Consider the following 15,402-nt stretch of genomic DNA (forward strand, 5'->3'; position numbering starts at 1 on the left):
TGCACATTAGCTTGTTCAGTCTGCATAACCTCATAAGTAATGTTTGATGAAACCATTAGTTCTGTCATAAAAGAAGACTGATAAATGTTGATGCAACTTCATTTTAGCCTTGCAGACTTAGTGAGTATATTATTCTCTATATATTTGTTATAATTAACGATGGTACTTGCTCTTTTCTTCCATAATTGGAGCATTTATTGAGGGATTTCCCACTGTTTGACTGATGCACTTATCCTCTATACCTTTTCCCTGCTGTGTCCCCACAGTTATGATGCTCAAAATTTATAGAGTTTAAATTCTTCTTGCTGCTGTTTTACATTTGTACTTACTGTTTATTCATAGGATAAAGATAACAGAGTTCTGTGTTAGAGGGAGCTTTTATATAGACAATTAGCAATGCTGAGAACAACCACTTATCTTTTGATAATGTTGATGAATTCCAACAAGGCATATGTAATATTGCTTAACATCACAAATGGGCCTCCTTTATAAGGAGTGTTGACTGCATGATAACAATTGAAGGAATGTTTCATCAGGAGACAGTTCAAAGTTTATGAGGCTTGGGTTATGTGCATATTCCATGACAGTCTGTTTGTTAATCAATCAGAATATTGAATTCCACTGTTGGGACTCTGGTGGGTATTTTGGATTTAGAATATGTAGCATAGAACAGACCTGGACCTAGATCCTCTCTTTTTTTTTTTTTTTATTCACTGCCAGGACTAAGTGAAACTTAAGATTTGTTTAGGCTGGACTCTTACTGTTACAACGTAACATGGTACCTGGTGTGTCTTAGGAAATAGAGGTGTCATGCAAACAGTTGTCATGAGTTTATTTTCTCCTTCAATGCCTGATGAGAAAATGTGCTGTCAGTTAAAGAACTGCAGTGGGAATAATGGTCATTCAAGAAGTCTTCAAACCTAGGCTACAGGTATTTAATTTAAAAGCAAACCGTCTGTTTGAAGAGTTAGTGTGTTCTTCTGAAAAGAAATATCATTAAAGCAGAGTGATAAAGCATAGTTAGTGACTTAGGGGTTTTAAAATCATTTTCCTTTAAAAGTTAATTGAAAAACAATTGTTGAATCTCCGTGCTTAACATCAGGTCCTTTTACAGTGTTTTACTAGGAACAGACAGTTTGTTATCATTCCACCTGAGGGCAGGCAGGAAAAATAAAGCTGCGTTTAATTCACACCATTCCCTTTTGCTTTGTTAGATCTGATGAGAGGCTTGTCAGCTATTCAGGTTTCACTTGTCAATATAAAGTGGCACTTCTAGACTACTGACCAATCTCAGGGTGTTGTTTGGTTGGTCGGTGAGTTGGTTGTTTGATTGGTTTTGCTTTTCTTCCCCCACTGTTTACCTATGACTTAATTGTAAACTTGTAAACACAGATGAATATGGAAGAATTTCAAATGCCTTAAGTTTCTTGTTTTTATAACAGTGATGCTTTATTTTTATTTTTTAAAATAAAAAATTGTTTTAAGTTTCTTTCAGGGCCCTTCTTTTTCCTGGTTACTATAGGTAACTGGATATGATTTTTTTTAAAGTCACATTTGATTTATAATCTAGTACTATTAAAGTTAGAAGGACCCTAGACATTAGTCAAAGTCTTACATTTTACAAATGAGTAATCAAATCAGACTCCCAGAGGAAGGAAATGACTTACCTGGGGCACTACAGCTGCCTAGTGGCAGGTCGACATCCAGAATCTGGTCTCTTGACTTGCCGAAGAATTCTTTTTCCTCTCCATCAACCCCCTTTGCTCTATTCCCAACTTATACAGTGACATTTGAGCAGATCCTAACAACAAGCCCTTGGTGTGGACGTCATTTCCCGAACTTGCTGGTTGATGACTTCAAGTGTTTGACAATGCATATGACAATATAATTTATCCTGTGACTGCACAGATGACATCCTGCGAATACTACTTGATGCCTCCATAAAATCATCCCTGAAAGGATTGTACCTGTCTCTGGATCCACGGCTTCCATAGTCTTCCTTTGAAATATACCTAAAAATGTCTTTCTCACTGTTAAAGACAAATGCCAGATATGGTAACACAGTTACAATTGCTAATTATAATGTCGGTGTGATCCTTTATTTTCTCTCATCACTGCTTATCTATATATCCTGTTTTGCTCTTCTAGGTTTGTGTGCTGGAGAGGCAAATATTTGACTTCCTTGGATATCAGTGGGCACCTATCCTGGCAAATTTTGTACATATTATTATCGTCATTCTTGGTTTATTTGGAACTATTCAATATAGACCTCGTTACATAACAGGAGTAAGTACCCTCCCTGCTTTTCATTATTGAAATAGAGAAAAATATGCAAACTACAAATGTCTTGAAAATTTTTATGTATATCCTTTGCTTAAAGCACCATGTGTTTGTTTATATAGTTTCAGATTATATCTACAGTAATTAAAAATGTCAAGCTTAAAACACTTGGCAGTGAATGGAATCAGATTGTATTTTCATAGATTGTACTTTCAGCCAATATTCTCTTATAATTACAAGCAGGACAGTGCCCCTATATGTATGAATTGTAAAGTCATGGTTTCTGATTTAACAGATTTTAATGGGACTTCTTCCCATTTTAGATAATTATATTTTATAAATTGAATAAAGGTAGTTTAAAATCAATACAAATGAACATATAGTATTGATGGGAAAATGTTAATACGTATTAGGGTTAATATTTGACATACTTGAAAGCCAGAATAGTCTGGAACATGGTCTCTGTGTTCTCCATAATTCTCTTTTTGGCTCAGAGGAAGTATTTTGCATTCCCACTCAAGTTAAACGTACTTAACATAAAAGTGAAATGCAACTGTGTTGCAGTTGCTATGGGAACCATAACAAGATCTTTTACTCTTGTATGTGCCTCAGATCTCAGCTATAGCTCTTCATTAATGTAGATTTTTTTAGTGTCACCATTTTTTTCTATTTCTTCTGTTTTTGACAAAGCAAAAATCTATAGGCATTTATTTTAAATTATAAAGCAAAAGTTTGGTAAAGGCATTTATATAAGACAGTGTAGCTAAATATCTGCCTTATTCAACACAAACCAGCAGGCCTTCTCGGGTTTCACGAAAGCCTCCTTAACATAAAAGATGCCCTCCTATGACCTGTTCACTCTCTGTCATCTGGGACCCAGATAAAGCTCATTGGCACTGAAACAGGCAATGTGGTGGCAGCTGGGATCAAGATATCCACTGTCTGGCTAAGGCTGAGTCAGAAGCCCATAGTCTTCTCCTCTGGGAACATACCCAGAAATGAGTGTATGTCACCTCTAAGGGTGTGTTTCCCTGTAAATCTTGTAATACTTTTCACAAGATTACAAGTAGGATGTGTTCTGTTGCAGAGTGAAGTTTCTCAATGATAAGATATGATAGTAGTGTTTACTTTCTTTTATAAATTGTAATTTGATCCAATATAAGGAAGGTGGTACAGTGCTTGGGAGTGGGTTTTCTGAAGTCATAATTCCAGGGTTGAAATCTTTCATCTACCAATTTCTGTGTGACTTTGGACAGCATAACCTGACCAATCCTTAGATTTTTTACATTAAAAATGAAAGCAATAGTTATAGTGACTCATATGCTTCAATTGATATATTATAAGCCATCATGTGAAAGATTCTCAATTTAACTTTCCTCTTTCATTAGACTTTGAGGCTTCTCCATGATTTTATTCTAATAAATAGTGTTGCTCTGAGTATCACCATATAAATATGTCATCTCTTTTTTGTGATAAAGTTCCTGGAATGAAAATCTAGGCGTGGATCAAAATGTTTGAACAGTTTAAAAGGTTTTTTGTGTTTGTTTTTGGTTTTTTGTTTTTTTTTGAGGAGTAAGTGGGATATTCTATAAATGATCTCGGCACAATGCTTGGTATTTAAAAAGTGCTCAGTAAATGTTAGCTATAATAATTTTATGCTTATTATCATTTGAAAATAATACTGAACTGTATATACTAGAAATAGCCTGATAGGCAATTTAAAATAGAGCATGGTGTTGTAAGCTATTGGTTGAACTCTTTCCGCCACTTTTATTTTAAGCTGCTACAACTCTTAAATTTTTTTGTGTGATATTTCTGTGTACCAAATTATAATTCCATCCCGAAACCACTAGGTGGCATTCTATGCGGGGCAGGGGGGCGGCTCTGTGGAGCTCTGGTTCTTTATGCCTCAGTGCAGAAAGAATTCAGCGAGAGGCAAATTGATAGATAAGAAGTGATTTATTAGAATGGGAGACTTGTGAAGCTTACAAGCAAGCGGGCGAGAGGGTGCCATGCCACGAACTTACTGGGCTACAGTTTTATAATCAAAGGAAAAGTGGGTAGGGAGAGAAGACCACCTTCTTCCTCATTCTTGAGTAGATGGCAAGCTTCTATCATCAGCACCTCCTCCATGTTGTGTGGGGGAGTTTTCTTGTCCCTACCTGGTCAAGCCAGGACTGTCGATGGTGCAATGGAAATGAGCAAAAAAGGTGGCAACATATGCTAAAAATGGTAAATCATCTCACGTTTTAGTATAATGTGACCTTTTCTTTATATTTTTGTTTTTAGTGTGTGCAGAGGAGTGTGTCCTAGGAATCATTAATCTACTAAGCTCCTTGAGCAGGATGTGGGTCTCATGCCATCATTGTTTATTGTTTGGGGGCATGTCTCATGCTTCTGTTGCATGGTTTTGTTGCTAAACAAGCCTCCATGGTTTTGTGGTTAAGCAAACCTGCTTTCTTGAATGATCATTAACTTATGGGGGTCTCCCATACTTTTTTTCTCTACTTTTCTCTACTTACAATCCCCTAGTGGGATTAACTGTTTAATCACCTACTTTGTCCCTTTATTCTGTCCCTATCAATCCTCTTCAATAAAATACATACCCACTAGAGACAGTGTCCTGTGTTTTCAAGACAGGACACTCTCTCTAGTGTTACATAAGAGTTAGGATACTGTGGGACACACTTAAGATGTAGAACTTTTATATAATTGAGAGGATCTCTGAAATCTTTCTGAGGTCTTAACACTGTGTCTTAGCGCTACATCTTTGATTTGATCTTGTCTTGCAGACAGAATCCTTAATCTGTTCTTTTTCTTGAAACAGTGTCTTAACTTGGAAAATCTTTTGCCAGCTGGAGATGCTGTAAATGTGAAACTTTTATTTTCCAACCCAGAAAGTCTTGAGTTAGCAATATATCTTCTAAATTCTACTTGAAAACTGAATTGTTCTTTCTTTAGCTCATCTCTCTTATAATACCATGTTATGTATGGCTAAAAGATTACAAATAACACTGCCAACTGTTTGCTTGGATATCCCTTTAGCCAGATCCACAAGTTTATAGGTATATTTTCTATCTTCAAAATTATTTCAGGCAATAGTTAAGCTTATTGTTCCAATAATAATTATTGTGAGTCCTCTTTTCTCCAGTCCTCAAAAACAATTTCTTTACTGTTTTTCCTGTTTTCACTGATTCTTCTCACTGCCCTTCTGGTCTCCAGCTGCCACCTTGTCTCAAAATTAATGCTGTGTGTTTTAGGTTTGTGTTACAGTACCACTCAATTTCTGTTCTAGTTATCTATTTCTCTGTAATTTCTGTATAACAAACCATTTCTGTATACCAAATTCATGGAATCTAGTGGCATGATGTCATGTTGAAGGTCAAAAGTTGATTCAGGAAAATAGAGAATTTGCCATAAAAATGGAGTCAAAAATTTTGTTTGCCTAAAGATGATAAAAGAAATTTTATTTTTTGGCTGCATTGGGTCTTCGTTGCTGCACGCGAGCTTTCTCTACTTGCGGCGAGTGGGGGCTCCTCTTCGTTGCAGTGCACAGGCTTCTCACTGTGGTGGCTTCTCTTGTTGTGGTTGTGGAGCATGGGCTCTAGGCACCTGGGCTTCCGCAGTTGTGGCGTGTGGGCTCAGTAGTTGTGGCACGCAGTCTCTAGAGTGCAGGCTCAGTAGTTGCAGCGCATGGGTTTCGTTGCTCCGTGGCATGTGGGATCTTCCTGGACCAGGGCTCGAACCCATGTCCCCTGCATTGGCAGGAGGATTCTTAACCACTGCATCACCAGGGAAGTCTGATAAAAGGAATTTTAATTAAAAGAAACTTGAATGGAATCATAGATGACAGAAATTCTGGTCAATGAAGGATCTGAGTTTAGCAGGAATCTTCCTGGTAACTGGAAGATCTTATAACTTCCTACAGTTATCAGACAAGCTGCAACTAACAACACTGTACTGCTGCAGTTAAGAAATTTCCATAGGCTCTCTGGAGACTTAAATATTAACAATGAAATTTCTTTTCCTCTCCCCTAAAAATGTAAGCCTTTATGATTTCTATATTTGTCATTTTATATTGAAATAGAAAACAATTTAGTATAAAAATAGAGATAAGCACTTTCATAATTTCACAAGTGAAACTTATTATTGATATTTTTGCACATTTCCTTCACGTATGTGCAACTGAAATGTATCAGATTATGCTACATCTCGTGTATTTTTTTTATGTAATGTGACATCAATTTTGGAATTCATATGGCTATTTCATTGTTCATTTAACCTTTTACACTATTATTGTATATTATACTATGAAACATAATATATGCTGTATCTTATGGTATATTATATATTATTATACATTATACTATTTTCATGTTTTTATGACACATATTTCCCTATAATCATCTCCATAAAAAAATACCCTCATCTTCATTTCTGATTTCAGTCCTTAGGAGAAATACCTAGATATAACTAAATAATATGAACAATTTTAAGTTTTTTGTTATATAATTGATAATTACTGATCCAACATCATTTTATTGAATTATCCTCCCACCAGTGTACAGCAGAGTGTATTTCTCTGCACTCTTGCTAACCCTGAATATTATCTGTTCTCATATTTTTTAATCTACTAGGAGAAAAAGTGTCATTTTTTATTGCATTTCTTATTTTACTGAGTTGGGCTTTTTCATATATTCATTAACCATTTCTATTTCCTTTTCGAGGGACTGTCATTTTGTGTTTGTTCAATTTTTTTCTATAGAGGTGTTTATCATAACAATTTTTATATTTGGATCACATAGTAAAGGTATTTACCCTTTAAATATCAATTTCATTTTGATTTTTATTACTTTTCTCTTATTAAAATTAACTCCCTTTCCCTTCGTGATATCCTCTATTGCTTTAAATTTCATTTTGAAAAGTGTGATGATGTCTTCATTATCCTTAGGGCTAATTTTGCTAAAAGAAAAAGGCAGATGCCCTGAAATAGAATCTAAGGAAAAAGTATCCCTTTCCACATTTGCTATTTGTAAAGAGTTTCAGTTTATTGATGGGACATTTTATTGTTTAATTGAAAACTACCCCCCCTCAAAAAAAAGCATGTGGACATCCTCTGAAACACTGAGCACAGTAGCAACCAATAAAATTTAAATAGCACTGGTAATGAGTTTTTTTTCCTCTACTAGTCTTCTATTTCATAAGAGCAAAGAAGAAAATATTTTAAATTTAAAACAGTTAATTAGGACAAGAACTCGTTAATACCCTTTGTGGGCCTCTGTCATTTCAAAGAATATAATATGTTGAAGTAAAATTAAATAGCTGCTTTCAATTCCAAGCAAAGGAAATCTGAAGCAAGAATCCATAGAAATCGTCTGTACTGTATAATTCTCTATAGCATCGAGAGTCCCAGAGAAAAGGCCAGATTAATTCTGGTGGAATAATTCATACATAAATACATACAAATGGCTCCCATGAAAGAATTAGCTTATGTCATAAATGGAATTGCCAAATGCATCTTCATTTGGGCTAAAGACACTGGCAAGCAGAACATGATTTAAGATATCCAGTGGTTATTAGTTAATGACCAAAAATGTTAATGAGTTGCACTGCTTTAAACTCTAAAATAATCTGAGGAGTGTGTAGGTTCCTACCTGGTGAAGGCATAGCAATTTGTTTGGAGATATTGCCACAAGACATGTTGCCATAACTCTCAATTTTTTTTCCCCTCCCTCCATTCCTTCCTCCCTCCCTTCCTTCTTTCCTTCCTTTCTTCCTTCCTTCTTTCCTTTTTTTCCTTCTCCTTCCTTCCTTCCCTCCCTCCCTTGCTTTGTTTCTCTCTATTTAACCAAGTTATTTTTGAAAGAAAAAAGAATAATTTATAGAGCTTGGAACCACTGGCTTGGTCGATGAAACTCATCCCAAAACTAGAAATAGATTCAAAGTAGCTAAAAATCCATTACTCAGATTTCATAAAAACAGAGAAGAGGACGGCATACCAAAATCACAGTAATATTTATAAGAATCATGTTTCTTTTTTTCTTACCACTTCCATTACTATCCACAGATTCTACTAGATTCCTTCCTCTACAAATCCTACAGAACTCACATTAACTTTATAAAATTTTTGTTCAAACTGGTATGACTAGGAAATAGCAGAGTCAGGATGTGGACCCATGCTGTTAACCAAACCCCTTCTCTTAACCATTGTACTGAACTGTCTTTTAGGTGCACAGCTCAGAGGGCCACAATTTATCTGACAAATGAAAACAGGTTTTGTTAAGTTATTGGCAAATCCAAAATCCATCATGGCATTTGCAGTTTGAAGATCATTTAGATTTTAAATTGTGCTCTGCCATCCCTATATCAAGGATTATGTTTTTAGCTCTGTATTTAGTGAGGAAATGACCTTATTTCTCAAGAATTAAGAACACAAAACCTTTAGCGATGGATATTTTTGCAGAAGAACAATATCATAGGGAATCCTTAAGTTCCAGAAATAGTGAATTAGAATGGTATTTAAAACAAATTTTATTATGGCAATCAGCGTTTTAATAATGGTAATTCATATGTATGCATATGTACATATGCATATATAACATAATTTACATCTAATATATATTAAATTATATATTATATATTATATATAATTATATACAATATATATAATTATGTATAATATATTATATATATATTAATTAAGAACAAAAGTATCTCTTTCCACATTTATTTGCAAAGAGCTTCCAATAACTGATGGGAGAGTTTGTTTCTATGTAACCGAAAAAACACCCATATTATATACCAAAAATATGTATGTATGTATGTATATTATTGTACCTATTGAAGAGTTTTTCCATGAAAAACTACAATAGCTAATCCAAAATTAAATGAGTGGGAAAAATTGGGATTGGTTTCCTGTTTTGTTACCGAAAAATCAAGAGATTAAAATAACGTGATTAAAGCTAATTTCAGGGAGCAGGGCTGTGATGGTTAGAAAGAAAAGCCAGTGTTCATGAATCTTCATTCATTGGGTTTTAAAAATAATGAACTATTAGACTGTCATTAGACCCCTACTCATTCTTCCAAAATAATGAAGAATTGAATACTACTTTTAGTTTGCATATTAAGGTTTTAGATGGATGATTTCAGATTGTTGCTGAGCACTAAACTTTTGTTCCTCAATTTGGGCCGCGCTTTTTTGGTTTCTTGTTTGTTTTTTTCTACAGTTATTTTTTTAAAGTATTAATATGTGCTTGTCAGTGAGTATTGCTTTGTGAATTGACACACATCCTTCTCTCCATGGAGGGAGGGCACGGCATACAGAGACAGTAATGAGACAGCTTCAGACAAATCAACACCTGCATTGACTTCCTTGATTTTGCTTTTCCTTGAGCCAGTATACTAAAAGGAAAGGATCCCCATGTCATCCTGGGCAAGTCTTGAGGGCCACAAGGTGCCTGGAGCACCAGAAAAGAAAGCTAAGATCTATTTTGTAAAAACATTCTGTTACGGCGATTCGGGAAATGTATAGACTCTTCAGAGGGTCTGTAAAAGCAAATAGTCACAAACTCAATTTGTGTGACAAAAAAAAAAAAGACTCTACATTTTTGGAATTTACTATGTACTGATAATCAGCCATGATTTGAATTTTAAGTGTTCAAGGAGCTCAGGTCCCCATGGAGACTATAACCAACAGCAATAAATGAGGAGTAGGTTCTGGGCCCTATTTCCAGGTCATTTGCTTCTTTCACTCTAGTAACGTTACCTCCCTAAAAATTTGTGTACTCTTTTCAGTCATGTCTAGGAAATTATTAATCTATGTTTAAGCAGTTGTTTTGAGTCTTTTATTCACTTTTTGCAGGAAAAAAACTACCCAAAAGAAAATGTATTGCAGCTAAAGCATTAAAAATGCACACTTTCTGTTCAGGACAGAAAATCAATGTAGATTAGAGATGAAAAGACTTGAGATAGTAGTAAATTAACATTGCTTCTAATGACTTAGAGTAATCGTGAAACTAACTCTTTTCCCATAAGCCTGGAAGGGAAAAAAAAAAAAAAAACATCATTACAAGTTTTTATGGATTTAGCCTGTAGTCCTAAAATAAATGTAATAATGCAACATGGTGAATGCAATTTATTCTCAAAAGGATGTGTTCCCTTAGGGAATTGTGGGCCATTTTTTCTACAAGAAGATAACTTTGTGCTCACATTCTGATGTTAGACTGTGACTAAAGATTTATAGAATGTGACAAATATAAGTAATTACATTTTAACAATCTAAGTTCCTATTTGTAAGTCATCTAATAATTTTTGGAAAAAAATTTTGAGAGGAGACGTGAGATATATATATATATATATATACACACACACACACACACACACATATGTGTGTATTATTTCTTTCCTAAAATAAAAAAAAAATCATATTAATTTATGCAGAATTTTAAAAATCAAAATGTAAAATTAGACTTAAAATAAAAGTCTTACCCTTCTCCAGCTGTTCCTAGTCTCTTTATAGTTCTTCTGTGGTCTATATATAGACATCTCAGAGGGTCTGTAAAAGCAAAATCATTTCACTCGAGTTTATTTTTGGATCACACTTTGTTTTGACAGCCCCTACCCCCCAAATCCCCCTCCCCCTATCCACTAGAGTTTGCCTTTCTTTTATTCTTGAACGTAAGAAAAAGGCTTTTTTAAGAAGTGTATCCTAAGTATATTTCCAATTCTTATTCTATTTGTATTTTGGAAACCCACTGCTTTCCTGTTTGAATTTAGACCATTTTCTTTAGATTTGACCATGATTTTAAATGTGGGTTTTTGTTTTTAGGCTAGGCTCTTCTTCCCTGGAGACTTCCCTCTCAGTACCCTATCCTCTCCTGTCTAAATTGGTGACTCTCCAGGCCTATTACACATCCATCTTCCCTGCTCTGCACCCCCCTGAGTTAGATTCAAGCTTTGTTAGATCCTACGTATTTTCTTTATGATACTCTTCACCCAAATTCCTGAAAAATCATGTTCACGAGGTAAGCTTTCTGAGTTTATTCTATCTTTACACTTGAGTAATAGGTTTACTAGAGGACGAATTCATGGGTGAGAATTAATTTTCCTTCAAGCACTGAAGTAATTGTTCAATTGTATTCTAGGAAGCAGTGTTATTCATGGGAAGTCTGATATTGATCTGTTCTTCATTCGTAGATAACTTTTTAAAAATTCTTGAAATATTCATTTCATGCGTGTTGTCTTACCATTTCCAAATGAGGTGTTTAAGTGTGGACCTAACTGAAAATTTTGTAGGCCCTTTTGATTTGAAAGCACAAATACCTTCAACTCTGGACTTTGTATGTATCTATCATTTTGATGATTTTCTATGCTTTTGAACATTTGACTTTGTTATCCCCAGATAATTTCATTTAATAGTTATTATGTATTATAACTGTTTATTTACTTATTAAAAAAAATCTCATTTTCTCTCTAGGGGATTAAATGGTTTTCTGGTTCTAAAGGTGGTGGAGGAACTATCTCTGTTTTCCAGCCCACTTTTACACACCCCTTTGTTTACATGTTCCTTCCTCCAGTCTCAGATTATAAAGAATTCTGCCTAGTAGTTTAGCTTCCTTTGTGTCTACTGCCCCTCCATACACATCCTGGACTGCCAGTTGCTCCACTCTGCTTATTAGTCAGCACTTAAATGTCTGGTCTTCCTCTTCCAGCAGTTGGCAGAAATAGCTCTGCTGCTGATGCTTTATTGCTAATAATTTTAGCAATACTGTACAGGCTGCATGCTCAGTTTGCCATTTTGAATCAAAAGTGGAATGATAACTATTAAAGTGCATTAAACATATGTTACTTTGGAATCATTTCCTATTTTCAGTGAGAGCTGAGCAGGCGGCTTTGTTATGCAAAGGTGTGGAAAGCCAATGACTGTTAGAATCTCTTCACCCTTTAAAAAGCCATTAATTGATTGTCCATTATATGGTAAGCACTGTGCTATGCAAAAGGCATACCATGTAAACAAAGGCTCCAAATGTTTACATTTTAATAGAGGGGGAAAGAAACATGTAACCATGTAAACACAATGCTTTTCATAAATACTATGAGAGAAATATGTAAAGGATATCACAAGATCCCCAGAACAGGTTGGGTAAGTCAACCTGGGGGCTGGAAAGGTTCAGGAGGTGCTTCATAGACGAAATGACACATGAACTAAGACTTAAAGTATGAGTAGTGTATCATGGAAAAGACAGGAAGAGGGGAGAATTTCAGGCAAAGGTAACAAAAGTGAAAACATGAAGGTGTTTAAATATATAATTGTATTTTTATTGATTTCTATCAGGTACACATGGCTGCTACACAGAGGCTGTACTGATTAAAAGTAAGGCTAAATATGTAGATAGGGGCCAGGTTGTGAAGAAAATACTTGAGCGTGCTAAATTGTTTATATAAGACATTCTGTAGACAATTAAAGGGTTTTATATAGGTAGTGGTCCTAAATGGCTAGCAACATGGTGGGGAAGGAGAAATGAAATGACAGATATGTTTGTAGATGTTTTCAAGAAGAGACTGGGAAATGGTGGAGTCATTTGACAAGGCAATGATTAAAGCAAGATGAATAATTTGGGGGAAAATTTTAAGAATTCAGTTCTAAACTTTTATTGTCTTATTAGTTACATGGGTGTGACCAGATAGGGATATGTCTCAGACCCTTTGTAAACTGTTCCCTAATAACTTGATACCACTTTTAGATAAAAATAGTAAATATTATCTAATATGTAGATGACATGATTTTATCATCCTAAACTAAGAGTGCCTTTACTGAGTGCCTTTATTAGACACCTGGTATGTTTAGAATTAGTACCAAAAATGTAGTGACAGTTCTATTTTTCTAAAATTACAGTCAGCATTTAGGGGAGAAACCTCCAAATATTTCACAAGCCTATATATAGTTACCTTATGCATAGAGTAATGTCATATAATTACTTATGTGTACATTTTATAACCAGTTTATTTTGCAAGGTTTACCAGCCAGTGCCTTGGCATTCTCGGGTGTTTTTTTGTTTGTTTATTTTTTGGTTTTTCTTTTTAATGACTGAAGAAGCAGTTTGAGTACATATACCCAAAACAGTTGTCTAGTTTACAACAAAATGCAGCAAATTTTTACGGTGTAGATTTTGTAGGACGTAAATTGTCCTTTTGTCTGTTAAGTGTAAACCTGATATTTTCTGTAGCGGAGAACCATGATTCTGCTGTTGAAATTCATTAGCCTACCTGTGTGCCTAGGTGTGTGGTTTAGTCAAGTACAAGTCTTGTCTACTTCTCACCTTCCTGGTATCATTCTAACCACCAGCGGACTGTCCATTAAAGTCCATGGGCCTCCAGTTAGCCAGTATTATAGATTATCTGCATGCCTAGTGCTTTTCAGGAAAACCTCAAAATCACTGCCATTCACAGGATATTTTTTACTCCTGAATTGCATTTTAGCAATATGTCAATTAACCTACATTAAGTGATTTTATGAGAAACAGACTTATGACCTTGATTCATTGTAAAGATTTTGTTGAAAGCATTGCTTTCAACAGACTCACAAGAAAAATCTCTCTTGTCTCTGTAGAGAAGGAAAACTTTTCCCTTCTTCCCTTCTAGGTTCTTTGGATGGTTTAATAATTAAATTATGGATTAACAGGAGAAAGATAAATTTAATTTTCTACCTGTAGGAATCCATTAAAAATATGAGACTCAAAGAAGTGACCAAAGCAGGCAGTTCTTATGCCTTTTAGAGAAAGAAACAATGCATTTTTGAAGAATTGATAAGACAAAGAAGTTTTGCATTGGGGTAGTAAATTAGTGAGGAAGTAACAAGGTTTGTTTATACAGCCTTCTTGGCCGTAAATTCCCTATCTCTGGTGATAAGAATGTCTCTCTTTGTCCTGGTATAGGGGGTACCCTTTACATGGGAGATTTCTTTCAACTAATTCAAAATAATCAATATGCCAAAGCGGCGTATTTTGGGGCGTCATATTCTGCTCTCCTTCATCCCAATCCTGGGAATAGTAATGCTTTCCTTATGCATTAGGTTGTTTAATCTTGAGTTCCTGATGAACTTAAATATTGGATGCACATAATTTTAAGACTAAACATGTGAACTGACAAAGTTTTCCAAAACAAACACACAAGAAAGCTTTCTAGATTTATTTTCTGACAAAAGTAATTCTTTGTTCTTTCACTATACAAATATTGACTAGCACTTACTCTGTGCCAGACACTCTTCTAGACACTGTGGATTCAACGCTGAAAAGACCAAATCCAAGCTCTTGTGGGGAAGACAGGCAGTATATAGGCAGTAAGTAATAGGTCACAGAAGGATGTTACAATATGAAAGTTCTCCCTCTCTCTCTCTCTCTCTTAAAGATACATATATCTTTAATAGAACAAGAAATTTATTACTCCCATTCAGTAGTTCCTGGGGGCTTTGATGTTAAATCATACACAACCAGGAATCAGGAATCATCTTAATTTCAGTGACCACCTCTACAGGGATCTCATTGCCAGGTGTTACAGGTATCACAGTCAAGAAATCACTAGCAATAAAGGTTCAAATAACCACAGATCTCTGGCATGAAGGCTGCTTCTGAAATGGTCCCAATCAAAATGTAATACTGTCAAATGCATATGTATTTATACTTTATATATTTAGTAATATTTAGTAAATTCTCTACCAAGCTGACAATTATTCTACCTTTACACTTGAATAATAGCAACTGATGGAGTGTAATGCCAGTTACTAACCTTGAGAAGACTAAAGACAAGGGTATTTGGGTACAGAAAAACAGTTAAGAATGTATAAAAATGAAACCAAAACGTATTCAAAATGCTGATAACCAGAGATAATTGCACTGTTATCATTTTTTTAAATCTATTTTCCAATTTTTCAATGTCCACACATTTATTTAAAATCTAGTATATTGTTATACATTTTTTTCTTTTACTTACCATCAACATTTTCTATTTAATTATATAAGGCTGCATCGTTCTTTGAATATGTTGAATCAGTTTACAATGTGTAGAATGTCCAAATCTTTGCACATTTTTTGAGATATTTATCTTGTCCTTTTTAGTTTGTATTTA

At 34.8% G+C, this 15,402-nt stretch overlaps 1 protein-coding gene across 2 annotated transcripts in view; it reads left to right on the forward strand.

Annotated features, from left to right (window-relative positions):
- The window catches only part of NKAIN2 (sodium/potassium transporting ATPase interacting 2), a gene marked incomplete at both ends in the record, with an annotated part of 967,930 nt that overhangs the window by 456,231 nt on the left and 496,297 nt on the right, over nt 1–15,402 (forward strand). For both annotated transcript variants that reach the window (XM_082669379.1, XM_082669380.1), the window contains one exon: nt 2,149–2,286. In XM_082669379.1, coding sequence (XP_082525505.1) covers nt 2,149–2,286 — 138 coding nt within the window. The remainder of the gene's footprint in view (nt 1–2,148; nt 2,287–15,402) is intronic.

Source organism: Grampus griseus (genome assembly GCF_964374135.1).
Source record: "Grampus griseus genome assembly, chromosome: 13".
NCBI classification, from domain to species: Eukaryota; Metazoa; Chordata; class Mammalia; order Artiodactyla; family Delphinidae; genus Grampus; species Grampus griseus.